We start from the raw sequence: 16,974 nt of genomic DNA, 5'->3' as shown, positions 1-16,974 counted from the left end.
TAGGATGGACTACCTAGCGGCCAAGAAATGGAACACACTCCTTTTCTGGCTATGAGCTGAGAAATCTGAACCAGTCTTTCACAGAGGACTGAAAACCTGGCTTTATAAACATTAGTCTATTTTCTCTCCCTCTCTTGCTGGCGTGTTTCTAGCACGGGGACACACCTTTGGGGTAGCCAGGCGCTCTACAAATGAACTATTATTATTATTATTATTGGTGCTGAAACCACCCCAGGAAGGATGGAAGGCCTTGCTCTGCTGATCTTCAGTCTTGAGGTGGCACACAGACCTCTTCAGATGTACATAACTAAGGCAGTGAGGACCAGGGAGATGGGTGGATGCATGATAGGAGGATAAAGAAGGAAACAGACAGAACTGCTGTAGGGCAGAGCAAGAAGGAGGGAGGTACTGAAACAGGTATTGAGGTTTGAGAGCATGACTAAGGAGGAGAGGAGGTGACGGGTGTTGGAAAGGCGACAGGAGGGAAGTGAGAATGATGGAGCAATGGACAAAGTGAATGATTCAGTAGAAAATGTGTGAATGGTTAAGGACCGACGACTGTGGGGATATTTACTGTCATTGATACACCAAAGCATTATGAAACTGCCTTTGCATACCCCAAAGAAGACATATGCTTTACAGGTAATTATTCTCATCTAAATATTAACTTAGGGCCTGATTCACAGAAGTAATCTGAGACGAAAGTCTAACTTTATGACTTTCGGTATTCACAAAAACCATTTAAGAGTAGTAAAGTTAGACTTTTGGTCTAAGTTAGACTAGTGGTCTAAACTTAGACCAAAAGTCTAATTTTAGTAGTAGTAAAGTTAGAATATTAGTCCAAGTTAGACTTTTGGTCTAAACTTATACCACAAGTTTAACAGTAGTAGTAATACAGTTAGACGTTTGGTCTAAGTTAGACTTTTGGTCTAAACTTAGACCAAAATTCTAACTTTACTACTCGTAAATGCCCTTTGTGACTACCGAAAGTAGTAAAGTTAGACGTTCGTCTCAGATTACTTCTGTGAATCGGGCCCTTTGTCTTTCTAAGAATATGCCTTAATAGTTTGGTTTTAGAATTGTGCATAGGTCATGTTCAGGGAAGAAGGGTTTCTCTTTCTTCAGTGGGGGTGAGGGGGCGGTTAGAACCATGCTCTTTTGGTTTTCTTGGTCATGTGTCCTTCCAATAAGAGTTTAGTGTTGAGGATAATTCGGAGTGATTTCGTATTAATATCAGCTGGGGGGTGGAGCATCGATTCATTTCGATTAATTTTGTTAGTGACAAGCAGGATGTCTGTCTTAGTTGGCTTTATTTTTAATACCGATACTGGTCTTTAAATCTGAATGAGGCTGAGGTACGTTTTGAGACAAAGACTGTCGTGAGCAGTGGAGATTTTCAGGTAGAATTAAGCCATCAGTGTAGTGAAGGATCTTGATGTTGCTGTGTGTGGGCAGAGTTCTTCGGGGTTCATTGCAGTGTTTGGATTTCATGGAGACAGCATGGCGCCTTGGGTTACTCCTCAGCCTCAGGAGAGCTTTTGTGAACCTGAGGTTTCCATTTCTATGCATAGATGCTGATTGTCAAGCTCAAAAGAGAACCACTGCAGAACAGTTCATGAGAAACCCATGGGAGCTTCCCCTGTGAGGGGTGCCTTTCTTGATAATTGTTTATACAAATGGAGTCTGTGTGTTAAGGAGATAGATGGCAGGATTGTTGCAGCCCAGGATAGGCTACTTCAGCCAAGAAAGGGTCTCACTTGTTATTTTAAAGATTTTATTGAGCAGATTCATAAGGCAATTACATATAAGAGAAGACATATCATAGAGAAGGAATATAAAAAGTTGTTCATGTTATACACACTAGATATACAAAATTGGCAATCAAGCATAGTTTAAAGGGCGGCCTATTCAATAAGAAACATTTATATACAAGAGTGAAGTGCCTTTGTGCCTTATTGGGTTATCAGCCTCCATAGTCACTTATAAATACTCTGTTAAAACAAGGAATCATTCCTATGATATAAATGTAATGGAAGCCATCCGAAAAAGTACATAAGTATTGTACATTACGTACATAACAGCAGCCATCACACAAAGTGCAATCATGCCTTTTTAAATACCGCACGGAATGAAAATAACTACACTGCTACTACTTCTGGGGCTGCTTTTTCTATTGCCTCCATAAACTGGCACGAGGCATTAAGTCCTTTTGAGCACCCTATCCGTTCTGCATACGCCTCTTCAAACCTTTTTATCCAGAGCATGTTATTATGCCACTCTTGGTATGTTGGTACTCTATATGTTGTCTAGTTCTGTAGGCTCAATGAGCGAGCGATTAGAGAGGCTATCACTATAAATACCTGGCTCTGGTTGATTTTATATCCCCCAATCATTTTAAACTGCACAAACTCCTCCAACAGCTTTTGGATAATCTGTTTTTCTGGCTTACGGTAAAGAAGTATATCATCCGCAAATAACTATTAGGAGAGTCTTGATCCCCTCAATATCCCCAATCCTCGCTGTCAAGGGCTCAATAAAAAAATTCAATAAAATTGAGGACAGAGGACACCCCTGCCACGTTCCCTGTTTATATCTACCACGCCTGCAACATTAGAATTCACAAAAACCTTTGCTTGAGCCCCTGGACGTAGATTCTGCAAAATTGTGATGAATTGAGCAGAAAACCCAAGCCTTGTCAGGCCATTAAAGTGAGCATCCCAACTGACATGTCAAATGCATTTTCTGCATCAACCATTATTATAGCTGCAGGGTCTGGTTAACCACAAAGTAGTCCAGTGCATGTATTAAAATCCTGTATTGGCTGACATAACCCGAACCAGCCACAAACCCTGTTGGTTCGTTAAATGTAACATCCTGAGCTGCAGGAGCAATGCGATTTGCCCATATCTCCATTAAAAGCTTGTAATCAGTATTCAACAACTTGATTGGTTGATATGAGTTGACATCCCATTTATTCTTATCCTTTTATGGAAAGCTGCCGAGCATTGATTCCTTAAAAGTCAAAGGTCCTCCCTATCTTCCCTGATGAAATTAAACAACTCCATCAAGAAGGTGTAAGCTCACCCGCGAATACTTTAAAAAGCTTAACAGGAAGACAATCATTGCCGCAAGCCTTCCCCCATGGCATTATGACAAGAGGTTGCTGAATCTCTAACACAGATATATCCGGAGCCATTCTTTCTAACTGGGCATGTGCCACCTGTGGCAACCTGATGGACTGAAAGTATTGGGAAATACTATTCTACGGGATGAAGTACTTGCTTTCATACAAGTTTTTATAATGCTGGAGAAAGACTGGACACTTCAACTTTGTCACAAACAACTTCCCCAACTTCCCCAGTCCCTGGCTTTTGTAGCTCCATAACCAATGCCACATCCTTTTTCACCCACGTTGACCAGGCAAGAAATTTCACAATCATCTGACTTTCCTCATACACCTGCTGTTGAAAACCCCTTGAGGTATTAATTGCATCCAAGATAAAGAAATTCTCTCAAATCGTGTTTAGCTTTGGTCAGCTGGGTCTCCATAGGGGACTATTCCTCTTTTGGAGAGCTGCATCAACTGCCAATAGAAGCTCGTCAATTCACCATGCACGGCTTTTGGATTGTTGAGCCACATGAGCTATCATCTGCCCAAGGATCGTAGCCTTAAATGCTCCCCATTGAATCAATGGGGTTAACCCAATTAGTCACAGGACCTGGGTAGCAATTTGTATGTCGAAAACGGTCCTGGATATAACTCACGACACAATAGATGTACACCCTGCAATTATTTTAAGCAATTTCAATCTTTGGCAAAGTCAATTTGCACCTTAGGAGATGTATAACGTTACAACCAGCAATATTAAATGCATTTAACCCAACATATAAATCTCAAGAACAAAATTGTTATATATCACAAATTTATTTACATACTAAAAAGATTATGAACGATCCAGAGCAACTGTAGATGACAGTAAATAAGTGATAGATTCAGAAAAAAGGGGGTGCTCAAGTGAATTGAAAGGAACAATTTGAAAGAATAGATGCAGAATGGATTAACACAATCAAAGGGCGAAATTTGCCATTTAGAACACAGAAAGCCTACCCATACATTGTTATATACATAATTTACAATGGAAATAAGGAGGTGGGTGTAGGCTGGGATGGGGGAATAGTCGTCGACGTAAGGGGCAGGTAAGGACTGGATCGATTGACCATGAATGGTTAATAGCGGACGTCAGGCCAATGTTAAGGCGTCTGAAAAAAGGGAAGAATCCCCTACAGTTCAGCGTGGGAGGATCAACTGGACCGCTGACGGAAAAGAATTTCGGCGGTAATGGTAAACCTCAAGTTTTTTCTAGATGAGGAAGGTATCCTGCGAGTCCAATTCGAAGCCCGTTTGAGACGCGGCTCAAATTGCCAACCGTGGATGTAGGATTGACTCGTACTTCGACTGAGAGAAGCACGTCACCTGCTTCCTTAATTTTCAAGTGCGGACCATTCCTGAAAGCGTCAGAAGCACATACTCCTCCCATTGATTGGAATGTATGAGGCATCGAATATTGGTGGTCCAACATTGGCCTGACGTCCGCTATAAACCATTCATGGTCAATCGATCCAGTCCTTACCTGCCCCCCATCCCTGTCCTGAAGAAGACCCGTAGCAGAGGCCTTGAAATCGCCCGTATTGCGTTAGGGTCGAAACGTCGACGACTATTCCCCCATCCCAGCCTACACCCACCTCCTTATTTCCATTGTAAATTATGTATATAACAATGTATGGGTAGGCTTTCTGTGTTCTAAATGGCAAATTTCGCCCTTTGATTGTGTTAATCCATTCTGCATCTATTCTTTCAAATTGTTCCTTTCAATTCACTTGAGCACCCCCTTTTTCTGAATCTATCACTTATTTACTGTCATCTACAGTTGCTCTGGATCGTTCATAATCTTTTTAGTATGTAAATAAATTTGTGATATATAACAATTTTGTTCTTGAGATTTATATGTTGGGTTAAATGCATTTAATATTGCTGGTTGTAACGTTATACATCTCCTAAGGTGCAAATTGACTTTGCCAAAGATTGAAATTGCTTAAAATAATTGCAGGGTGTACATCTATTGTGTCGTGAGTTAAATGCTCCCCAGACAAAAAACAGTGATGCAGAACCCTTGATCACAAGAAAAAACTCTCCCCTGAATGTTCTCATATCCTTTAACCCCTCGTGATTGCCAAGAAGGCTCCTATCCATTTGCCACCTGAACCTCTCCCCTTTAATAAATGCATCCAACTCCACAACAATAGTGGCCATAGAATGGTCCAAGAAAAGACAGCCCAAATATATGATCTCCCCCATTTAAGGGAGTGACAGATTAAGAAATTGTAAAAAAAAGAAGCTGCATGAAAGTGATGCAAAAGTATATTGTTCAATTCTTAAATTATCTCTATGCCATGGGTCAATTCATTGGAAATCCTGCTTCAACGCATCTACCACGTTTTTGGTTTGGGGCTTTAATTGAAGTTTTATTTTTATTGAATGTATCCCAGGTCAAGTCATGAATAAAATTAAAATCACCCCCTATAATTATTAGGTCCTCTGCTTCCATAGCCTCACCGTGGATCTGCTTTATTGAATCTGGTTCTTTAATAACCGGGGTATAATAATTAATCACATTTAAGGAATTGCATTTACATTAACCTTCAACCAAATCCACCTACCTTGAGGATCCCTAATAAATTGAGAGACCAACAGTCAACTTTTTTACGTAGGTACACTGCTACAAGGATGTATGACTTTACAACGCATGCTTTTACCACGCATGCCTTTACAACGCGGTATTTACAATGAATACCTTTACAACGCATAGTGCTTTGGGGCACTGGATAGTGAATAGTTTAATTGACTATTCCAACTCCAGTCCCCGTGGATAGTAGGGAAGGTGTTGGATAGTAAATTAAATCTATTCCCTATCCTAAAGCGCCCCCCAGCGCAATGCGTTGTAATGGTTTGCGTTGTAAAAGTTGCGTCGTAAAGGCACTGCGTGGTAAAAGTTGCGTTGTAAAGGATGTTTCCCCTGCTACACCCATGACAGTCAACCCAGCTGAGGCAAAATACACGTTTCAATAATGCTTCGAGATGAAAAGTTTCAGGAAACTGCTTTTATGGCGACTTCTCCTGTAGAAATAGAACTTAGGGAAAAAGGAGGCCAGCCATCCAATTAACCCTCTGTGCTTCTGCTTATTAGACACTCCATTAACATTTTAGGAAATACATGTGGCTTTAAGACCCATTACAGTGAAACGTTCTCTAGATTGTGTCTTGACTATATAATAATTTGCTAACAACTCATAATCCAACATGATTCTGCTCTTTTTTGCTATACATCCTCCCAGCCACCCATGAATCCCCCAAACCTAAGACCACCCAGTGCCCCCCAACAAAACTCGCAAAACCCCTACAAGAAGGGAATAGCCCACAATACCCCTCTCACTGTGGCGTTCACCTTCCCTGGGTGTGATGTTGTTGCACCTCTGTGAACATTTGGCCCGCCTCCCCCTACTCACAACGCCTCATCTGCATCATCAACTTCATTGGTCTAATTCAGCACTCAAAATGGCACTCACCCTAGGATACATATTTAACACTTAGGGGCCGATTAGGATTGCGGTTTTTCCGCATCCTCCAGGCCGGCGGAAGTGTCCGCCGGCCCGGAGGATACGGAAAAACCGCTGCGGAGCCTTCAAAGACCCCCGCCAGATTAGGATGGCTGGGGGGTCAGGAAGACCGTCCGCCGCTTTTCCGCCGTGGTCGCCTTACGACCGCGGCGGAAAAGCTCTATTATGGCTGGCGGTGTCTAACAGACACCGCCAGACAAATTAGGATGGGAAAGAACACATGCCTTTCCGCGGCGGCTTCTCCGCCGTGGAAAGGCATACGGTGTTCTCTTTGGGGGCCCGTTGCGGGCCCCCAGGGGTGAAGGCGGGGTGGGGGATGCACATGGGGGTACCTATGGTACCCCCCTGCATTTGCATGCACAAAGCGGAATGAACCGCGCGGTGCCTGCCGCTTTGTGCATGCAAATGCGAAGCATGCATATTTAACCTTGCGGTGGGTGCTGCTTCAAGCAGCACCCGCCGCAATGTTAAATATTGAGGATGTAATTGCAATGAAGGGAACGCCGCAGCCCCTGCGGACGTTCCCTCCACCTCGGGGGTCGCGGACGGATGCAGGTCCGTCCGCGATCCAAATCGGCCCCTTAATTCGAAATATTTTGCAGGAACCCCTGAGCTTCAACTAGATTAGTAACCATTTGAAACTGCCCTTTGACCAAGACTCTTAACTTTGATTGAAATGAAATGAAATGAAAAAAGAAATTTATTATGCGCACGTACACCAACGGCTTCTTGGTGCTTTGGATAGCAGAGGAGAGACTGCCAGTTAATGTCCTGGGCAAAAGAGAGAAACAGCTAAGCAAAGGCTTGAGAAAAGAACCAAGTCTTCAGCGCCTTTCTGAAATTGAGATAAGAGGGGATGAGACGAAGGCCTGGGGGCAACGAGTTCCAAAGAACGGGAGCTTGGGAAGAAAATCTCAGTCCACCCAGTCTTTTCCGTTTAAACGGGCATGTCGATAGCAAGTTGGAGCTCGACGAAAGGAGGGCTCGAGATGGAATGTATCGATCAAGGCGGCAGGATATGAATGCCGGGCCTTGCTGAGCGAGGGCTTGATGAGTGAGGCAGCCCAACTTGAAGAGGCAGCGCTGGATCACAGGGAGCCAGTGCAATCGCTTCAGGAGGGACCGCGCTGAGCTTGTTCTGGGCTGGCGAAAAACCAGCCTAGCTGCTTGGTTCTGGATCAGCTGGAGAAGGCGGGATTGATTGTTGCACAATTGTTGCTTGAACAAATACAATATCTTAACAAATTCCTTTCCACTGTGGGCTGCCGCAGCTGACATATCTGATATGTCAGTGAGCTATTTCAGAAGCTGAAAACTGATTCTTCTCAATGGCCTTGGCTAGTGTGCACTCTTTAATGCGATAGTCTGCGAAGTTCACCAATATAGTGCCTGGCAGTTTCTATTTTGGGAACGGTGGAGCCGCAACCTGATGTGCTCGTGATTGTCAAATCTCCTGACTATTCTGGCAGAACATGTGTCTTATTGAAAGATATCACCCATTGAAGGACCACTTTCACGACCTCAGGGCCCTCCGGAACTCCATACAAGCCTAGATTAGGGCAAGTGATTTCCCAGCTCTTCTGTTTTATAGTCCAGTGAGGATTTTTGCTTCCTGAATTGGCTGACTTGATCCTGCATTGAGCTGACTTGATCTTCCAGCTGTGAAATTCGAGATTCGGCTTCCTGCAGTCGTTCTGGAAATTTTGCCAACCCTCCCTTGATTTTAGTTAACTTCTGGTGCACGGCTGCTATTTCAATTATGTGCAAGGATTTAAGTTCTCTAATTTCATCCAAGATGGCATTAAGCATTGTTTTATATCACACTGTGCAGTGGCCCTTACATTAACCTGCACATTCTAATGTTGTATCTTCTGGGGCTGAGCTGGTGCTGCTGTCTGAGGCTACTCTTGTGAGATTGTTTATGAGCTGGGGCCTATGCTTGGAGCCCAAGATTGCTGAGGATCAATGCCCTGAGACTGAGGCGACCCCAAGGGTGCACCTCGAGTAGAAGCTTGCAAGGCTACTGGCACACTGATTTCAGGGGTCTGAAATATTTCCAGGTGAACTGATGGTGATACAAGATCCAGAAAAAGGACCACGTCAACCACCCAGGAGTTTGACTCACCATCGTACACAAGAACTCCCTCCGACTCACTACATCCAGCACAAGCGACTCCTCGTCACCCACTGAAAATCTCCATTTCCAGATCTAGACCCACCCCAGAATGACCCTGTGCGGCACTCTCGCCTACAGACCTCCCGGACCACGAACCATGTTCGCCGCAACCATCTCTAACCTCATTGCGCCCCACGCCATTGCCTCCATGGATTACGTACTGCTCGGAAATCCTGAATTTTCACCTCGACAACCTCAGCAACCCCAACTCTACTGCCCTCCTGGCCATTCTCACCAACATAGGACTGAAGCAGCTAGTCACCACCCCCACCCACAAGACAGTACACAATCTCTACCCCATCTTTGCAGGAGGAAACAACATCCACTTCAGCCACACTATGCAACTCCTCTGGACGGACCACCACTGCGTACAATTCTCCTTCTAAAAACCCACCACATACAAACCTACACCACGCTCGCGCAGGAACTTGAGCAAGGTCATCAAAGAGCACCTTAGCTCCACCCACAGCCATGCTTTCCCTCCGGCCACAACTGACTTCAACTCTGCAGTCAATGAACTCCAGAGATTTATTACCGACTGCGCAGACAAGCTTGCCCTCCTCTGGAACTCCAACAGACAGCGCCACGAAAGCCACCTGGTTCACCACTGACCTCCGAGAATCCAGACGCACCTGCTGACGTCTCAAGAAAGTATGGAGAAACAGCAAAACCCCGAAAGCACGGATCAGCTACAATAATGCCATGACAGAACACCACCAATGCATCAGATCCACTAACTTCATCCAGGACAAGATCCTCACCAACTCCAGCAACTCGAAAGAGCTCTTCAGTATCATACAGGAATTCACCGAATCCCCCAGCAAAGTCTCATACGTCACGCCCTCACAGGACCTCTGGAACAAACTCTGCTCCTACTTCCATCTCAAGATCATGTCCCTCTACGACAACTTCGATGAACATATACTAGACACTGAAACCACACCTACCTCTAGCAACGCCAGTCAGCCTACCATCTCTGCCTGGACCCCGGTCACTACAGAAGACACCAGCACAACCATGAAGAGCATTCACTCAGGAGTGCCCACATATCCTGGCCTGCCTCACATGTTCCACAGAGCCTCTGCCGCCATATTACCTGAACTACGATGCAACTCCACCTTCAACACCGACACATTCCTGAAATGTGCAGAAGTCAAACCTCTCCTCAAGAAGCCCTCCACAGACGCGACCAACCTCAAAAACTACAGAACCATCACTCTCGTCCCCTTCACAGCTAAAGTCACTGAGAAGATCATAAACATCCAGCTCACAAACTTCATTGAAGCTAACTCCATCCTCGACTCCTCCAAATCCGCATTACGCAACAACCACAGCACCGAGACCGCCCTCCTAGCCACCACAGACAGCATCAGCACACTCCTTGACCAGGGCCACACAGTGGTTCTCATCCTACTAGACCTCTTTGCAGCCTTTGACTCTGTCTCCACCGCACAATTACTGCCAGACTCCACAACGCTAGCTTTCAGGGAACCACCCTCGACTAGATTAGGTCCTTCCTCACCGGGCAAACTAAAAGCATCAGACTCCCACCCTTCCTCTCCGAAACCACAGAGATCAGCTGCAGAGTACCCCCAGGATCGTCACTCAGCCCTACGCTCTTCAACATCTACATGGCCCCCCTTGCCGCCATCGTCAGACAGCAGGGACTCAGCATAGTATCCTACGACAATGACACTCAGCTCATCCTCTCCCTCACAAAGGAACATGACACCACAAGGGTCAGCTTCCAGGTAGGAATGAAAGATGTTGAATCCTGGATGAGTAGCAGCTTCCTGAAGCTCAACTTGGAGAAGAGAGCAGTCCTCGTGCTCAGACCCACCCCCTCCGCATTGGACAACACATGGTGGCCCACTGCCCTTGGCAATCCCCCCACACCCATGTACCATGCCCGCAACCTGGGCATCATACTCAACTCCTCCCTCTCCATGACCTGACAGATCAACGCTGTCGCCGCCACATGCTTCAACACCCTCCGCATCCTCCACAAGACTTTCAAATGAATCCCCCGAATCCAGAAAGATCGTCACCCACACACTCATAACCAGCAGACTGGACTACGAAAATGCCCTCTATGCTAAAATCAACAAATCCCTGCCAAAAACTCCAGACCATCCGGAATACTGCTTCCAGACTCAACCTCAGCATCCCACGACAAGACAACATCACCCAGCACCTACAAAACCTCTACTGGCTCCCCATTGAGAAGAGAGTGACCTTGAAGCTACTCACTCACGCCCACTAATCCCTCCACAACACAGGACCTTAATACCTCAATGAAAGAGTCTCCTACGCACCCAACAGAAGCCTCCGCTCCCCCGACCTCCCCGTGCCAAAATCCCCTGCTTCCGCAGAGCCAGCATAGGTGGAAGAATCTACTCCTACATCGCTGCAAAGACCTGGAAGGAACTCCGGCTCAACACCTGACATTAACCCTCTCTGCAAGCCTTCAGTAAGAGCCTCAAGACCTGGCTTTTGGGTGAGACGGAGCTGCACGATTCCCCCCCCCCCCCCCCCCCCCCCCACCAGCGCCTTGAGACCCTCTCGAGTGAGTATCACGCTTCACAAATACCGAATTGATTGATTGATGGCTCTGATTTCCCTTTTGTGAATAGTGGATACTCTTTTGATTTGATTTGTGGTAGTGTTCAATGTGCCTGCCAGTACTGGATTGTTTTTGACCTCATTCCCCTTCTTCTTACAATCAGTAATTTTATTGCTCTCATTGTTCTCTTTTTGCGCTTCCATGCCTGTAGGGGAGTCCACCCCAGAGTCATCACTTTCTACCACCATCTCCTGAGGAGCACCTGCCCCTTCAAGCTCTCTTTCCTTATCAGTTTCAGATAAATCTTCTTTTGAGCTCAGTGGACTTGTTGCCAGCCCTAACCCGTGGCAAAACTGAAATCTGCGATCTGCTCTTGGCGATGCAGATTTCACTTGGGCAGCGTGTTTTTTTTGCTATGCGTGCTGACGTTGAAGCAGTATCTAGGTTTCCCACCAAATCGGAAGCTTTTAGAGGTTTCCCCATCTTCTTTCTTTTCCACAGTCACGCGTGCCCACCTCTGATTGATGAGAGCCCTGCAAGGACGGTAGTGTCTGAAATTTAGGGGGAAAAGCTGCCCAGGAACCCACAACCGGGTGAACATGGAAATTAATAGATGACAGCCAAAGCACTTACCCCCGGAGGGAAACCTGGCAGTTCTCCCCATGTTCATAATCCTTGCACGGTCTGCAGCAGCTGCACAACAGAATTGCCAAGTCTGTGTATCAGCCAAAGCTTGGTGAAGCTTTTTACCTTCGGACTTAGATGTTCTATTAATACATTTTTAAAGCGCTCATTTAACCTGGGATATGTTGGCAGTGACTCAGCAGAAAACACAAGAGAGATATCAAGTGTGCTATTTATTGAAAAGCCGGGGTTTCAGGAGTTTTCTGAATACCAGCAGAGAAGGCGCATATCTGATGTTTATCGGTCAGAGGTTCCAATGTTTAATCGCTCCAGAGATGAAGCTGCTTCCTCCACATTTTACTTTTTTAAATCTACAGGCAATAACTTTTTCAAACTTTTTTTTTGTTCCCTGCAATTGGTGGTTTTGGCTAGGTTCATACCAGGAGAAAGTATGTTTTAGGAATTCAGGTCCAATGTTGTGCAAGGCCTTGTATGTAATGCAAAGAGTTTTAAATTTGATACAGTTCCTACCCGTCAGCCAATGGAGGTCCTTGATAGCTTGATAGACCGAATGGTATTTGGGAAGGCCTGTGAGTAATCTGGCCACTGCATTTTGTAAAACTTGCAATTTTTTCGAATATTGTTCTTGTAGGTTGATATGCAATCCGTTACAGTAGTCTAACATAGATAGTACTAATGATGAGATTACTATTTTCTTGGTGTTAGTGAGAATGTATAGGAGAATCTTTTTAATTATTCTCAGGGTGTTGAAGGAGGATGAGATAAAAGCATTGACTTATTTACTGAGGTTCAATTTGTCACTGATTATCACCCCTAAGCTTTTGGATTTTGTCGTTGGCAGAGGGATAGGGTCCATTTCTGAGGACAGCTGATTGGGGTCCAAAATTGATGGCTATCCCCCAAGAGGATGACCTCAGTCTTATCCAAGTTTAATTTCAGACTGTGATTGTCCATCCAGAGGCCAAATTTCTCTAACTCACACAATTGTTTAGCAGAGAGCTTGTATAGTTTACATCATTGAAGGCTGACAACACAATCTGTGTATCGTCTGTGTAGGATGTAGGAGAAAAACTAAATGAACGAGTTGAGGAGCTAGTTCTGTAACATATATATTAAACAGTGTTGGGCTAAGTGAGGACCCTTGTGGGACCCCACAAGGGAGGGAGAAGGTGTTAGAACTGAAGCTGTCCATCATCACTGAAAGCTCCCCTCTCGTCAAAAAAGATTTCAGGAGTTCCAGTGCTGTGTTTTTTATGCCCAGTGTCCCCAGACGTTGGACCAAGATGGTATGGTCCACCGTATTGAAGACCGCCGATAGATCTAAAAGGACGAGGCCTGCCTCCCTTGTTAAACAGAGCGGCCTCAGTACTATGTTCAGGTATACATTCGAACTGGGTTGGATCTAGCAGATGGTTTTCTTGAGTAAATGAGCCAGTTGAGTGTTAATAATTTTCTCTACAATTTTTCCTGGAAAGGTAGCCTGAAGATAGGGCGGTAGTTGTCTGGATCCAGATTGTTTTCTTTATAAGGGGAAGAATTGAGACCTTTTTCCAGACCAGTAGGGAAGAGTCCTGTTGTAACATAGAGTTAAAAATACTACCAAAGTTATTGCTATAGGCTCTGGAGTTTGTTTTAGCACAAACGATAGACAAGGTTCATAGGGAGATCCTGATGTTCTGAGGATGAGCCTCTCCACCTGCTTGGTGGACACTGGGACAAATTTGGTCAGACAGGCAAGGGTGCTGTCGCCTTGAGTATTAGGGTTACCGGTAGGATCAGAATTTTGTAAGGAAGCGTTCCTACTCATTAAGAGTCAGTGGTTGTGAATAGATTATAAAGTTGACCTACCCTTTTGAAAAAATGTTGGCCTATAGTTTCACAAAAAGCTTGACTACTATTGGTAGCTTTATTTTCAGGGTGTTTAGTCAATGTATTTATCACTTGGCATAGCTCTCTAGCAGAGTTCTGGGAGTAGGTGAGCTGTTGCTGGAGTAGGCTATAGTCAAGGTTGTTCCATGCATGATAGGAGGTGGGACCGCCATATTTCTCTGAGTCAATAATGGTTCTAGGGCATTTTAATTCAAAATCAATGGCAGAGTGATCAGGCCAGGATAGCTGTAAGCATTTCAAAATTAAGATTGATGAGTTATTTGAAAAGATAGCATCTAACGTGTGGCCTCCTAAGTGAGTGGCCTGATGTAACATTTGTGGAAGACCTTATTCTTTCATGGTTTCTAAAATAGCCCTGGTATCTTTATCATTAAGAATATACTGGTGAAAATGTAGGTCACCTAACACTGTGAAGTCGTTGCAGATATCGTTTTCCAAAAGGGCACTAATGGAGCTTAAAAAGCCACTCCAGGAGCCAGGTGGACGAAATAAGTGAGACCCTCTGATGGATTGCTTCTTGTTTAACTCCAAGCAGTAGGATAGTGCTTCACATTCTTTGTTAGATGTGTGCACAAATCTTACCTTGAGCCATTCTCTATAAAAAAAATATAACTCTTTGGAAGTTGAACATCTCCAGCAGAACGAGGGTGTGGCCAAAGAGGGATCCTCAAAACCAGATACAGTTGTTGGTAGGTTTTGCTGAACAGGATTTGCTGCTGCAGAAAAGAACGTAGCAGGATCTACTGTGAATTCAGGCTAATCGGTGATGCTCATTGGGTGGATCGGCTGGCAAGTAGGTCCCACTTTTCTGTTTTTTCTCCAGGATGTTTTGTGGGAAACTGTTCAAAGTTCCAACTGTTGAAGTACTACCAACACCACTACCAAGGGTCCAGGACCCGGGAGCACCACATAGCGGGCTAGGATTCACTCCAGTACATGCCAGCAGCAGTGTTCAAGGCCTCCGGAGCTTGTCATGTCACGGTAGCTCACACAGGAGGACAGGCCTAAGGACTTGTTATGTCCCTGTAACTCACACTTGGAGTCACTTCAGAGTTATTCTGAGCATTTAATATTTATACCTGGAGCTGACCTTTGTGTGTGGGGGATCATCCTGCCCTACTCCCATATCTTTTTCTGGAAAGTTCGTCCATTCCCCTTTCAAGGCTCCAAGAAGTCTTGGGTGACGAAAGACTAGTGTCAGGTTCCTTTGTCTGTGCCGCTCCTGGATGCCCCTTCCTGCCCACATCTAGTCCCTTTTGGGGACTAGATGGGAGGAATACGAGAAGCCCAACAGCAGAGCAATTCACAGACATGTGACCAATGACACTGGAAAGGTACAAATTGGTCAGGACAAGAACATGGCAACTTACTAAAAGTGGCATTTTAAGAAATGTGACTCAAAATCCAAGTTTACCATTAAAGAGTATGAAGTTCAGTATTCAGAAGTGTCAGGATAGTAGATGTGCTTGAAAGATGAAGTTTATTCTTGCATAGAAGAAACTCCAGCCACAGAATACAAAGGTCTAATCTGCAGGAAACTGCCCTGTCACAGTTCCAGCCTTTCAAAGTAAACATTCTACAGGGAACATTGAAATGAGGGATGAATGGTGAGGAGGTGAGGAACAGGCAAACCAAGGAAAGGAAAGGGAAATAACATATAGTACTTCACATTACCGCAAAGAGGATATTACTCCACATTACCACAAAGAGGATTTTAAGCTCATAATAGCTTAAAATCCTCTCAATAAATGCTAACTTTGGATGAAGAGCAGGTAGAATTGTCAAGTTTATTCTCAAACTTGACAATTCTACCTGCTCTTCATCCAAAGTTAGCATTTATTGAATTAAATAAGGTAACTCAATATTAGTCAATGGGAGAGCTAGGCATTACAGCAGTGAAAAATTACTTTAAGAGTTTTTAATTGTCAGAACATGTAAAACTTAATCCCACATGTCTGACTTTTTAAATACAAGACACCCTTATATGTATTAAAAAAGGAAGGTTTAGTCCTAGCAAAAGGTTTATTTTGCAAGGTCAAAATTGGATATTAAGGGTGCATTACAGGCAGCAGGGGCAGGCCTGAGACAAGTTCTAAAGTGTTACTTTAGTTGGTGGCACAAGGAGTGCTACAGGTCCACTAGTAGCATTTTAATTGCAGGCCCTGGGTACATGTAGTAGCATAAAATAGGGAATTAGATGTGCCAATCAGATGTAGACCAATTTAACCATGATTTTGGGGAGAGAGATTAAGGACTTTAGTAAAAATTAATTCAGAAAACAGGAGGGGTGAAGACAAACCTTTTGGAGGAGTGACACTGTAGAGAGGGCTAGGTCCACAGTATTTAAATAAGATACTCGTGACATTGTACCCCTAAAGACAAGATATGCTATCTATAAGGTGCCCATGAAAGAATGTACTGAATAATTTCTCCCTAAAATGTCCATAATAATATGTCACCTATAAGTGCTCTAGGTACGGTACATCACAGAAAGTTCCCATTATAAATTGTTGCAAAGTGTCCCTTGATGTGTCTATGAATTGCTTGCCAGATTACAATCATCTCTCATTATGTTCATCAAAAGTATAAGTCACACTTTTTTGTCTTATTTATCCATAGGGCTGCGAGTACAAGGACCTACTTTGAGGGCCAGTCATACAGCTCCCGTGAGGTATGGCGAGCAGTTGCTGGGCGAGGATGCCAGGGCAGAGATCGAGCGCCTGTGAGTATGACATTATCTTGTGTGTGCTGGTGGCAGAAAACAGCTCCTGTGGAATTTAAAGGGAGGAAAAGGCTTGGAAAATACCAAAACATGTGGATTTCGGTAAGACAAAATCTGCATACTATACACATTTTAGCATCAAAACCCATTACAGGTGTTATTTATCTTACTGATAATGTGCGCCACGGTATTGTTATTTATTCTAGTTTTGGGTCACTTGTAATGTATATATTAGCACATAATATTAATGTATGTAGTCCACAATACAAACTGGTTTTGTGACAATTAATAGTACTTGTTTAG

At 44.3% G+C, this 16,974-nt stretch overlaps 1 protein-coding gene across 3 annotated transcripts in view; it reads left to right on the top strand.

Annotated features, from left to right (window-relative positions):
- The window catches only part of LOC144755675 (X-linked retinitis pigmentosa GTPase regulator-interacting protein 1-like), a 434,709-nt gene that overhangs the window by 135,493 nt on the left and 282,242 nt on the right, over window positions 1-16,974 (top strand). For all 3 annotated transcript variants that reach the window (XM_078644845.1, XM_078644846.1, XM_078644848.1), the window contains one exon: window positions 16,569-16,671. In XM_078644845.1, coding sequence (XP_078500971.1) covers window positions 16,569-16,671 — 103 coding nt within the window. The remainder of the gene's footprint in view (window positions 1-16,568; window positions 16,672-16,974) is intronic.

This window comes from Lissotriton helveticus, chromosome 5_1 (genome assembly GCF_964261635.1).
Source record: "Lissotriton helveticus chromosome 5_1, aLisHel1.1, whole genome shotgun sequence".
NCBI classification, from domain to species: Eukaryota; Metazoa; Chordata; class Amphibia; order Caudata; family Salamandridae; genus Lissotriton; species Lissotriton helveticus.
Note: the sequence above shows the minus strand (reverse complement) of the source record. Positions and strands in the feature narration are given on the sequence as shown.